Genomic DNA, 13539 nt, shown 5'->3' on the forward strand with positions numbered 1-13539 from the left:
CAGCCTTAGTGAATAGTTTGACAGTGGTGAGGGAATTATTTGTTTAGCAGAGTGATGGCATTCGGGAAAAAACTGCTAATGTCTAGTTGTTCTGGTGTGCAGTGCCCTATAGTGTCATTTTGAGGGTAGGAGTTGAAACAATTGATATCCAGGATGTGAAAACCTGTAAAACCTCCGCATTCCATCGGCCAGCCAGTGTCGGCTGGCAACCACAAGGAGGAGGGCCTTCTCAGCAGTAGCCCCGACCCTTTGGAACGAGCTCCCCGTGGAGATTCGTACCCTCTCCACCGTCCAGGCCTTCCGCACTGCCTTGAAGAACTGGCTCGCCCGTCAGGCCTGGGGATAAGAATCGCTACCCCGCCCGAATGATGAATGGATGTTGCTTACTATTTTATTATATGTTGTTGTCTTAATGTTGTATTCCCCTCTCCCTGGTTTTCTGTGAGCCGCCCTGAGTCCCCTCAGGGAAAAGGGCGGCCTACAAATGCTAATAAAAAACCTAAAAACCTAAAACCTAAATATTTTCACGGCCCTCTTTTTGACTCATGAAGTATGCAGGTCCTCAATGGAAGGCAGGTTGGCAGTAACTGTTTTTTCTGCAGTTCTAATTATCCTCTGAAGTCTGTGTCTTTCTTGTTGGGTTGCAGAACCAAACCAGACAGTATAGGACATGGACATGGCTGACAATTTTGGACATTCTAAACCCTGCTGGGGGTTATCTGGTTGGAGATGACCCCAGACTGAAACACTGTTGAGTCCTTGGTGTTCTCTGAGCATGGTGCTTTTCTTGCAGACATTTCATTACCCAACTAGGTGGTGACATCAGTGTTAGAAGGGAGTGGGGTCTGCAGAGTGGAAGAGGAGGAGGAAAAGAAAGGGAAGGAAAAGAGGAAAAAGAGGACAACAACTGTAGAGACCTTGTCTGAGCTTGGTGCTTGCCTTGCAGACTCTTCATCAGTACTAGAAGGGAGCAAAGTTTGCTCTTATTTTTATATCCTAGCGGCTTGTCTTGTCAGTATGTAGAACTGCAACTCCCAAAGTTCTCAGCCACCATCGCGGTTAATGCATCTAAAGGATACCTAAATCCCCCAAATGATATTTTTTTAAAAAATTCCTTTAAAAAGGCTGAAATCTTATGAGGTTTTGGTTTCCTTACCTAAAAGAAGGTTTAAGAGCATAAGAAGACGGGACTGCCATTTGTCAGAAATGGTATCGGGTCTCCTGCTTGAGCCGGGGGAGGGGGTTGGACTAGATGACCTACAAGACCCCTTCCAACTCTGTTCATCTGTTAATCTGAACTTGTGTTGGAGCCCATCTTCACTCTGCTAGAAAGAAGGTCCGAAACCTCTGATCCCAGTGACTGACCCAGATTGGATCCTACAACATTATCCTGGGGCCCGTATATTCCACCTTCCTTTGTGATTAAATTATCTCCATCCCAAAAATCTTACTAGCCATACAAGGGAAGACAAGCATCCCCTGCAGATGCTGCCCATGGACAAGATGTCTACTATCCCTTAGACATTAGTGGACAAGTCTATGCTTGTATGATGGTTTCCTATACTGCTGGGCAATTTTTACGTATTGTCAAATTCAAGAGCAGGGAACAAATAATATACAGAGATCATCTTGATGAGATGGTTCCCTTTTTTTGTAGCTCATGCAAATTCCTGGGCTCTGGATTGCTTGTTCCCTGCCAGGACAGTGTCAGGATTTGGCTGGATTTCAAGGCATCTGGCGAAAATCATCCCTGACCTCTTGTCTTTCTTTCTTTTACTTTTCGGTAATGTCCCTTCTCCCTCCCCCACTTTCTAGCAATCGAACAAGCTTTATCTCCCCAGAAAGAGACTGCATTAATTCAGCGAGGCTTTTTGCTGCTTCAGTTTCCGGAGAAGAGGAAGGAAGTTACATTCAAATGGTAATTATTTTCATACAGCTCTTCTCTGCTCGCCTTTTGACAAATGACACGAACGGAACCGCTCAGAGAGGGCCATTTTTTTTAAAAAAATAAGCGGAGATGTGTGGTGAGGCTGCCCCTTTGCCCTACTGAAGAAATTCCGTGGAAAAACACAAGGCTTAATTGACACAGCGATAAGGGAAGCTTTTTCCTGTTTCACAGGCCTCTGTTGTGCACACAGGCGTAGGTGGCCCTGGTCCAAATGATCACAAAGATCAGGCAGAGATGCACCCGGGCATTTGGGGAGGGCAAAAATAGATCCTCCACTCTTTTTTTTTTTTAAAGATCAGATCTATCCCTTCAAATTCAACGTGGAAACTAAGAAAATGTTTGCATAGAGCATCATCAGCCTTCAGATCAGGGCCCTTCCTGCACAAAATGAACAGCCATAAAATGAAGCACAGGACACTATACTATTGATGCATTTATTAATCTTTATATTGGACGCGGTGGCTCAGTGGCTAAGATGCTGAGCTTGTCGGTCAGAAAGGTCGGCAGTTTGGTGGTTCGAATCCCTAGTGCCGCGTAACGGAGTGAGCTCCCGTTACTTGTCCCAGCTTTTCCCAATCCAGCAGTTCAAAAGCATGTAAAAAATGCAAGTAGAAAAATAGGAACCACCTTTGGTGGGAAGGGAACAGTGTTTCTTGAGCCTTCGCCATTGAGTCATGCTGGCCACATGACCATGGAGACGTCTTCACACAGCGCTGGCTCGTAGGCTTTGAAACAGAGAGGAGCACCTCCCCCTAGAGTCGGGAACAACTAGCACATTTGTAAGAGGGGAACCTCTACCTTTACCTATTCTTTACTGCTGTAAAGTCCATTATATGATCTTTGCTTCTTTTAAATGAATTTAATTTTTTGGTGTTGTTGTCATTGTTGTTATTAGGAGCACCAGCAAGCAACATCTCCATATAACGGAGATTTCCACTCGCCAAAGAAGTTTAACCTTGACTACTTAGCACTGGATTTTAATTCTGCTTCTCCATCTCCTGTACAGAAGGTAGGTAGGATATCAGGAGGGAGCAAGGGAAACTTTTGTCTGGTCCTCCTCTAATTCTTGAACTGGTTCATAACCATCGACCAGTGCAAGAATTAAAAACCCAATTCTCTCTGAAGGTTGCAGTAGAATTATCCTAAATGCATTTTGTGAAATAAAGAAAATACATGTTGGGTTGAACTGCTTCCCAAATCCATGAATGTATGCTGGGACAGATTGCCTGCAAAATATGCATGATTTTTGGGTGTGTGCATGTATGCATTAAGGTATGTGGTGGCTCAGAGGCTAAGATGCTGAGCTTGTCAATCAGAAAGGTCAGCAGTTTGGCGGTTCGAATCCCTAGTGCTGTGTAACAGAGTGAGCTCCCGTTTCTTGTCCCAGCTTCTGCCAACCTAGCAGTTCAAAAGCACGTAAAAAATGCAAGTAGAAAAATAGTAACCACCTCTGGTGGGACGGTAACAGCGTTCCGTGTTTAGTCATGCTGGCCACATGACCATGGAGACGTCTTCGGACAGCGCTGGCTCTTCAGCTTTGAAACCGAGATGAGCATCACCCCCTAGAGTCGGGAACAACTAGCACATATGTGCGAGGGGAACCTTTACCTTATGTATGCCTACTGGATGTGAAAATGTAAATGCAGACTTCTAAGCAGAAATAATTCAAAATGGGCTGGGAAATGATAAAAAAATAATTGTCCATTAAAAAAATGCAAAAATTATAGAAAGCAGGAATAAATTTCTCCCATCCTAATAGTAATTTCGACAGGAGGAAGTGGCTAACTTTCTATTTGGTTTATGCACCCAGAACGGAGCATATTTTAGATAAAATTCTCTAGAGTTGAAATCCGTTCTGACCTTGACCCATCAAAGCACATATGTGGGGGATTACATTTTCTATCATCTAAAGCCAAATGTTTTCCACAAATCTCCACTTCACGAATTCCCTTGATTTGTTCTGGACTGAGGGATTAGGTGACAAATTGGGACAAGTTGAAATGTGATTGTTCCTCTTTTCAATTGTTGTCCTCCCCATCTTCAAACTGGGAGGGGAAAGCCACTAAGGATGTGAAAGAGGAGAGATGTAGGAGAATGAGTGGCAGAACTTAGGGGGTGCGGAGTTAAAAGACGAATCAGCCTAGAATCCCTGTGTAGCCACAAACGAAGTCCAACTTCCCTTAAATTGAAAAACTGCTGGTAGCAATAGTAGCAATAGCAGTTAGACTTATATACCGCTTCATAGGGCTTTCAGCCCTCTCTAAGCGGTTTACAGAGTCAGCATATTGCCCCCAACAACAATCCGGGTCTGGTGACTTTCTACCGCTGCACCATAGAGAGTATTTTAACTTACTGCACCTATGCATTGTTTGCCAATTGCACAGTGGCAGATAGGACAGCGCTCCCAGATGGTTAAGGTCATTGCCCAGAGGATCACTGGTTTCCCTCTCCCCTCCTTGGAAGACCTTTATAGCTCCCGCTGCCTTAAGAAAGTTCAAAGCATCCTTAAAGATCCACCTGATCCTGGGCACCCCCTCTTTTTTTGAACTATTACCATCTGGCAGACAGTACAGGATAATAAAAACATGGACAGATAGACTGAAAAACAGCTTCTATCCCAGAGCAGTAACTGTATTGAATTCTATAGAATAGTGCAATATTAATGCAATAGCAGGGGTTTTGAATTTCAATTATATAGCATGTGAAGGATGAGTGTTTTTGTTTTATTTTTTATATGTCATGTATACTGAAGATGGCATTTAATTGTATTGTATGATGTGCAATGACAATATAAGTAAGCTAAACTAAGCTAAGCTAAGCTTAACTAAACTAAACTAAACTAAATTAAACTCCTTTGACCTGTATTTAATTCCAAGCAGGTGCTAACTATTAGTTGAGAAGATCCCTATACATGGGCATGAGTAATAATAAATCTGTTTCATTGGACCTTCATATGTAAATCTAGGCTTTCCTGCCTGATAAGAGGATAAGTGATGTAACCTTAGCATTTTCCTAGATCCTTGTATTTACGTTTTATTGCCTTCATTCTGCAGAAACCTTTCCTCTCTGAAGAACAACGCGTGGACTACGTTCAGGTAGACGAGCAAAGAACTCAAGCTCTGCAAAATACGAAACAGGAATGGACAGATGAGAGGCAATCCAAAGTGTGAAGAGGAGAAGGCATGGATTGGTTCCTTGGTTACCTTGGTTTTCTTTTTTCTTTTTTTTTGCACACCGAAATCAGGTTGTTTGAACGATGGAGCAGAGACGGGAATAATTGCTGCAGAGCAGGAGAAGACATCTGTTGGCTGCTTTCCTCGTGATGTGAGGATGGAGTCACGGAAGGAGTGGGCCATCTGTAAAAAGACCGGGGTTGATCGGAATGGCATTCTTTAGTCATTTCCTTCATTGCTTCTTCCAGTGAGCATCTTGAATGGTACCCATCTTAAGACCTGGACTTGGCTTCTTTGAACATTAACAGGAACAAAAGCCTCACAGTGTCAAAGTTGAGCACTGTAGTTACTTGTGACTGTTTTTTTTTCTACGTCCTGGCTACTTAACAGAAGCTAGATCTCTTATAGCAGCTGGTACTGATCGATGCTAGGAAAATAAGGGCTAAATATTAGAAGTTAGGGAAAGTAACTTTGGTGGGAGGGGAAGGTTCAGGTCTTTTGATATAAAATGTTTGGCATTTTCTTGACTAAATCCAAGAGTGTAAATATACCACTTCTTTTTGCCAGTGAAACTCATTTTCGGAGAGTAAAATCCATTCCTTTGTTTGTCTCTTTGTTTGCAAGAGCTCTGGTGATGCATTGGTTAGGAATGAGGTATTGCAGGCAAACTCTGCTAACAATGTGGAGTTCAATCCAGTGGTGAAATTCAATTTCTTTACTACCGGTTCGGTGAGTGTGGCTTGGTGGGTGTGTCAGGGGAAGGATATTGCAATATCTCCATTCTCACCCCACTGGGGCCAGCCAGAGGTAGTATTTGCCGGTTCTCCGAACTACTCAAAATTTCCGTTCTCCAGAACCTGTCAAAACCTGCTGAATTTCACCCCTGGTTCAATCTCAACCGGCTCAAGGTTGACTCAGCCTTCCATCCTTTCAAGGTCGGTGAAATGAGGACCCAGATTGTTTGGGGCAATAGGTTGACTCTGTAAACCACTTCGAGACAGCGATAAAGCACTATGAAGCAGTATATAAGTCTTAAGTGCTATTGCTATTTGTCTTTTCACTTGGGCAGAATTGCCTTAAATGGAACGTAAGCTGCATTCATAGGCTTCCGTGTTTTCATCTTCAAGAGAAACTTGGGGAAATTGTTAAGCTGTTTTTGTAACTCCACCATGCTTGGAGGCCACTAAAAGGCTGTGTCTGTGCTTCAGGGAGGAAAACGCCAGTGTTGTACCCAAAAACTGACATGGGTGTAGCCATCTTAGCCATCCAGTTTCTGGATTCCAGTTGGCAATCCTACTGGATTTCTGCAGGGAAATCTTCGATCAAAAAAAATCACAATGAGGGCTATGATTGTGTATAGAAAGTCTTGTCCCTTTTTAATGTGCTTTGCGACTTGCCTCTTGATTTCCCCCGTCCCCCTCCCTGCCAGATATTCCTGGATCAGTACTTGAGATTTTGTTCCTTTGTTCAATGCCACTAATGCTAAGAATTCTTGGAATGAACCTGACTGAAACATTTACGCATTAAAATATTTACTTCCAATTTAGTGTTTCCCTAATCAAATAAACAAAAATATGAATTCCTTGATATTTTGTTGGGAATAGCTAGCTTGCTAAGTTTCCTCTCCTCTCCTCTCCCCTTTTCCCTTTTCCTTCCCCTGGTTCAACAGTTGCTTTTACAATGTGCAGCTATTAATGCAACAGTCTAAATCTGAGTTGCTACTTCTTGTTTTGTCTTTTCTTCTCTTTCTCCCTTTGCTTGATTGACAATGGTTGAATTGCAGGGTGAAATTGAAACAGTGAAAACGTTGCTAAGATCTGCACACATGCATTGTATCAGCAAACGATGCTTTCACAAGCCTCCGCAACACTCCAGCTGCTCGGTGGAGCATCGCGCAAGCGCTATACACTCCGTGCGTGGAAGTGTCAACAGCTTTAAACACAGTAAGGATCTCGGGCAGGCAGGTGGGCCCTCCAGAGCACCATGGACCACCGGAACGGAACGGTACCCGGTACTCCGGGCAGGCTCCGGTTCACCCGTACTGGGGCGTACCACCTGCAACCCACCACTGATCTACATCTTCCTTCAGGAGAAAACTGTCCTTTTCTGCTAGGCTTATCATTACCTACATAAAAATTCTTTATATTGACGAATATTACTGCCTCTTTAATCTGGTACTCTCCAGATGTGCTAGATTTCAATTGAAATTGAAGGGAGACAAGAGGAGCCAAAGACCTGGCACATCTGGAGATGGACTTGAATGAAAAAGATGGCCATTGCTAATTAAGTCATTTAATATGAGAATTCAATCAGTTGATTCTTTTCAGGTATTAAGCAAAACCTATACATTGAGCTGCAGAGCCGATGGACTAGACTAAGATGCACAATGTCAGGGTTCCAAATATCCAAAAGTAAATCAGAGTCCAAGGCAAAGTATTGCCCAAAGTTCTAATTTATTAAGAGAGCCATGTTGGCACATCTGGGAAAACCTGAATCTGAAAGCTTCCCGGTTTTCCCCACCCAGTTGAAAGTTCAAGATCTTGCCCCCATACTCACAAGTCCATCACATGGTCCAATCTCCCACTGGCCTGCTGGCAGTTCCACCCATCCAGTTCTGGATGCACTGAACAATGGCACTGAAAATAGGGACTCACAACTGGTCTTCATGCTTACAACCATCCCAGCATCCCACAGCCACATGATCAAAATTTGGGTGCTTGGCAACTGTCATGTATCTATGCTGATTGTAGTCCCAAAGTTGCTTTTTCAAGAGGCAACTGGACTTTCTGGTTTTTCTTTGAAGACTTTTCACTTCTTGAAACGTCCATAAGTTGGACCATAAGGAAGGCTGAGTACCACAGAAGGGAGGCCTTTCAACTCTGGTGCTGGAGAAGACTCCTGCGAGTCCCTTGGACTGCAAGGCAATCAAACCAGTCAGTCCTAGAGAAGATCAACCCTGGCTGCTCTTCAGAAGCCCAGATCCTGAAGATGAAACCCATATACTTTGGCCACCTAATGAGAAGGAAGGACTCACTGGAAAAGAGTCTCATGCTGGGAACGATGGAGGACAAAAGAAGAATGGGACGGCAGAGAATGAGGTGGCTGGATGGAGTCACTGAAGCAGTCAGCGTGAGTTTAAATGGACTCCAGAGGATGGTGGAGGACAGGAAGACGTGGAGGAACATTGTCCATGGGGTCGCAATGGGTCGGACACCACAACTAACAACAGCATTTAAATTTTCAGAGACAGTATGAGAGTTCCCACATCTCAACCTATCTCTGAAAGCTGAAGAAAAAAGAACAGTGAAACCTTCAGCTTTATTCAGTGATCAGAAGCCGCTAGCAAAACTTTCAAATATATGCTTTCTTTTGTGTTCATATTTCCTTTAACATTCATGCCATAAAAAGCAGAACAAAGCTGCATGGGCTCAGGGTATTTATTTTAACCAGTCAAGCAAGTTTTCTTTCTTTCTTTCTTTTTCTGATGTATATTTTGCTTTGTAGATCAGGAAGGTAGAACCATTGGCATAATATGGAATGAGGAAGGAAGAGGACAAGAGAAATGTGAGCTGGCTGCACATTTTGTAAAGAACAACTCTGGCAGTAGGCAATATGTGAAGAGTGTCGTCTCATTTGGGAGAAAATTTAAGCAGGATATGATAACCACTGGAGTTGCTTTCTTGCCTTTGTTGTTCTTAACAGGCATCTTAAGGCTTTCCAGCTTGACCCTGTGGCTACCTGAATTTCTGGTATCATCCCAGAATAACCCTTTAGGTTATTAATTATTTTGATTTTATTTATTATTTTTATTTATTTAATTTGTCACTCATGTACAAGATAACAAGGATAAGAATAAACATGAATAAGAACACAGGAAATGGGTACAAATAAATGGGGACAGTAAGACGGGGACGTTAGGCACACTGGTGCACTTATTCAGAATTTATAGCTAGCTCAAGTTGTACGAAACAGCTACTGATTGTTATCTATAGAGGTTGTTGTCTGACAGATGTTGACTGTTTTTATTAGTTCATCGTTGATCCTTCAATTTAGTCCAGACAGAATAACAGAGTCAGAAAATTTTTCCTTAATTCTAGGTTGGTTCTCCCCTTGATTAGTTTTCATCCATTGCTTCTTGTCCTACCTTAAGATGCTTTGGAGAATAGGTTGACCCCCTCTTCTTTGTGGCAACACCTCCAATATTGGAACACTGCTATCATGTCACCCTTGGTCCTTCTTTTCATCAAACTAGTCACAGCCAATTCCTGCAATATTCTTTTTTACATTGTGGCGACAAAAAATGGATGTAGTATTCTAAGAGTGGTCTTACCAAAATATTATAAAGAAGCAAAACAATGAGTACTAGCTCAAGTGCTAATCATTCATTGTAACCTTAACTGACCACTGAATCAAAATGGGACTTCTTGGTTAGCCACTCCTAGATGTTTTATGTTTTAGCTTCCAGCCCCTTAATCAATTTTGCGAAAAAGATTATTAGGGAACGGGATGCTAAAACATGATGAATGGTTACAGGAAGTGGATTGTCTAGTCTAATGAAAAGTAGGAGTAGAGGTGACATGTGAACAGTCTCCCAATATTTAAAGGGTTGTTATGTAGACATACAGAGGGTCAACAACGACGCTAAGCAAGCTGGCCACTGACAAGTTTTGAAGTACACTTTTGTTGTTGAAATCATTATCGCTTCTCAGCTGGTCAATGAACCAGCGGGGAGGGGTGGGGGAGATGGAATGTAGGCTCCTGACATCAAGAAGACAGCCGTGAGAGCCAAGGACACTTCGGCAGGTGTTTGCCAAAGCCAAAGAGTTTTTCTCCTAACAATACAATGAGACTCAATTGAACAATGTGACCAAAGGGGGAAGAAGAATCCTATACTTTGATTATGTGGGTTTGCACGGGAATTAGCTAGATCTGGTTTTGACTTCATCAGTGCTAAAATGATGTACTCAATAAAAGCTTTGCATTAAGAGATTGGATCGTCTCGACTGTACCTGCTTTGGTTGGGTTTGTCAGTTGGAACGTTGACACCTGTTCTCCAAAGCACCTGAGGCAGGACAAGAAATAACAGATGAAAAATTATTAAGGAAAGATCTAACCTAGATCGGCTGGGAAGCAGCGGAGGGCGGGGCCAGCCTACTTGCTGGTTCTCCGAACTACGCTGTCAGAACTGGCTGAATACCATCTCTGTTGTGAATGCTTGAACATTGGAAATTTTTAAGGAGAGTCAGGAGAGCCATTTGTCTGGAATGACATAGGGGCTCCTGCTCAAGCAGAGAGTTGGACTAGAAGACCTCCAAGGTCCCTTTCAACTCTGTTATTCTGTTAGACAAGGGGGGAAATGAATCTTTGCCCAGTTTATGTCCAGAAATGGGTTCTCTAAAATGTAAAAAATGTTAGCAATGTGAACATTGTGTTTATCACAGGGATTAAGAGCTTTCTCTGAAGCCTATACTGGTGGGAACGGGTAGGGAAGGCGTTGCCTTCATGCTTTGTCTGTACACTTCCTTTGATCTGATTGTGAAGTTGTGGTTGGGTTGCTTCACAATGATTAGGAAGAGCCATGGCCAAGTCCAGTCAGGAAGCACACTTTGTGGATAATTTTGAGCTAGTGGCTATGTGGTTTATTGAATAAGCAAAACTGGCTGGAGTTACCCATCCCATCGGCAGCGGCTGGGGCTCATAGAGTCACTGAATGAAACCAGAGAAACCACATTATTGCTTAGTTTGAACTGCCAAGCCTGAAGCAATAGATAAATCCCCAAAACAAATACATGAAATCCACGAAACCAGATATAACCTAGTGCACATATTGAACTAAACTGTAATTAAAACAGGGACTGTTGTGCAAAAATTAGTAGGAGTCGAACAACAAACTCAACCATAAATCATAGTTTATAAAAGAATGACAGGTTTCACAATAATGCCAAACCATAACTTCTTGTTATATATTCAGCAATCAAGGAGAGAATCAATTTAGGATTAAGGAGGAATTTCCTGAGAGCGAGAACAATTAACCAGTGAAACCTGCCTCCAGAAGTTGGGGGTGCTCCATCACTTTTAAGAAGAGATTGGACAGCCATTTATCCAGAATTGTATAATGTTTCCTGCTTGAGTAGCAGGTTAGACTAGAACAGTGGTCACCAACTGGTGGTCCGTGAGAAAATTTTGGTGATCCACAGAAAAATTATTTGCATTTTTTAGATAGCACTAAATCAGGGTTCTCAAACTAAGAGCCTTGGGATGGATATGGATAACCCTTCGTGGTTTTATTCTGTGGGTCAAATGGGGGCAGAAATTCCAACTTGGGTGTGCTTCAACCTCCTGGTGCGGCGCTTTGGGCAAAGGCTGGAGGGAAGTGCCACTGGTGGTGAAGAGCCAGAGGGCCTCGTTCCAGTAGGACTGCATCATGGCCTGGAATTGGCTGACCATCTCAGCCCGTTGACCCTCCAGGCAGAGGAGTACCTGGTCTTGCACTCCTACAGGTCTTCGCTCTGTTTGGAAAGCCTATGCACATAGTCCTCAGTGAGGTGCTTCTGCTGAGCCTCCTTCTCGATCAGATCCAATTTGAACTGAGCTGTTTTGCCAACTCTTTCTCAAGTTGGCTGTTTAGCTCCAACAATTGCTTCCTGTTGGGATCCTAAGGAGCTGGGCAGGCAGGCGAAGAGTGGGAGGGGAGTGGTGATTAGAGGCTGGCAAGGCACCCTTTGATGCGAGTGACATCGAGTTGGCCATGCCCACCCATTTACATGACCACGTAGCCATGCCCACCCAGCCGGTCATTAGGCATACCATATTAGTGGCCTGTGGAATTTAAAATTATGAGTTTAGTGGTCCCTGGGGTCTGAAAAGTTGGGGGCCCCTGGACTGGAAGACTCCAAGGTCCCTTGTTACTGTGTTATTGTTATTCTGTTATTTCCTCCTCTTATTGCATTAGCAAACATAACTTGCTTATTACTTCTGGCTCTTTCTGGGGATTGCACTCAAAACTTTTAGGGATCATCTGTGACCCTAAAATATCACTTTGCATGTTTCTGCCCAACAGGAAAGACTAGAGACCAGGTAGGAAATAAACATCGCCACAGGCAGACAGGAAAGGCCATCATACCCCAGAGCAAATCAATAAATAATGCATTTGGACTTGTCCATCATTTGGACTTGAGGAGGGGGTCCTGAAGTGTCTCTAAAAAGTGCACTTGACTTGAAAGGGACGGGGAACAAATTGCAAAAATACGTTTTGTCTCAACTATGTGTCTTCAGCAAATAATGCTGCAATCAGGATCTAAGTCAGCAGCCAAGTCAAGATGTCTTCAGCCGACTTCTGTTCTGGTTAAGGTTTAGCAATACAATTGCTCAACTGCTGCCTGCTGAAATGTCCACTTCCTTTTTCCTTGCACAACGAGAGGTAGGGGAACAAACCAAATATCTAACAGATCCGTGTTCTTTAATCCCAGAGGGCAGAAAAAAATATGCTTTTAATATGACCATCGTCACAGAAACAAAAACTGTGAAGCTCCCAAGAACAGGGCCATGTAATCGGTCAAGGTGATGGACCAGGAGAGGGAGACCCAAGTCCACTCTCAACTGTGGGAGCTCCCTCAGTGACCTTGGTGGAATGTAGTCTGGATTCCCCAGTGGGAGGGGCTGTTTCCTGAGGGGAAAGAAGTGGCAGAGCTTGGAGTGTCTGGTAGGCAAGAAGAGAGCGGACCGTTCCTAGCAATTCACAGTGTGTATCTATAGTTATGCTATATTTATAGTTATGCGGATAGTTGCTTTGGTCTGGCAAGATTCTTATAGGTGAACAAGATTAAAGACAAATATGAGGATTAAGGTTCATTCTCTGAGCTTGTGGGTTGGTTTCCAAACATTTCATTACTAGGGTAGGTAACATCTTCAGTGAAGTTTAGGGTAACCCTAAACTCTACTGAAAGGACGCGGTGGCTCAACGGCTAAGATGCTGAGCTTGTCAATCAGAAAGGTCGGCAGTTTGGTGGTTTGACTCCCTAGCGCCGTGTAACGGAGTGAGCTCCCATTACTTGTCCCAGCTTCTGCCAACCTAGCAGTTCGAAAGCATGTAAAAATGCAAGTAGAAAAATAAAGACCACCTTTGGTGGGAAGGTAACAGCATTCCATGCACCTTCGGTGTTGAATAATGCCAGCCATATGACCATGGAGATGTCTTCAGTCAGCGCTGGCTCTTTGGCTTTGAAACGGAGATGAGCACCACCACCTAGAGTTGGGAACGGCTAGCACCATGATGGCAAACCTATGGCACGTGTACCACAGGTTGTACTTGGAGCCATTTGTCCGGGCATGTGAGGTGTTGTCCTGTCAGTTGGCCAGAGCAGATGCGAACGCTGGCCGGCTGACTCCGGCCTTCTTTTGAGGCCATTTTCACCCTCC

At 43.5% G+C, this 13539-nt stretch overlaps 1 protein-coding gene across 2 annotated transcripts in view; it reads left to right on the forward strand.

Annotated features, from left to right (window-relative positions):
* The window catches only part of GAB3 (GRB2 associated binding protein 3), a 98038-nt gene extending 91375 nt beyond the window's left edge, over positions 1-6663 (forward strand). For both annotated transcript variants that reach the window (XM_087728415.1, XM_087728414.1), the window contains exons 8-10: positions 1816-1918; positions 2844-2957; positions 5002-6663. In XM_087728415.1, the coding sequence (XP_087584541.1) occupies positions 1816-1918; positions 2844-2957; positions 5002-5118 (334 nt within the window). In that variant the 3' untranslated portion in view covers positions 5119-6663. The remainder of the gene's footprint in view (positions 1-1815; positions 1919-2843; positions 2958-5001) is intronic.
* The last annotated feature ends 6876 nt before the right edge of the window (positions 6664-13539 follow it).

Source organism: Thamnophis sirtalis, unplaced genomic scaffold, assembly GCF_051295495.1.
Source record: "Thamnophis sirtalis isolate CommonGarterSnake01/CBP01778 unplaced genomic scaffold, rThaSir2_p1.2 scaffold_13, whole genome shotgun sequence".
NCBI classification, from domain to species: domain Eukaryota; kingdom Metazoa; phylum Chordata; class Lepidosauria; order Squamata; family Natricidae; genus Thamnophis; species Thamnophis sirtalis.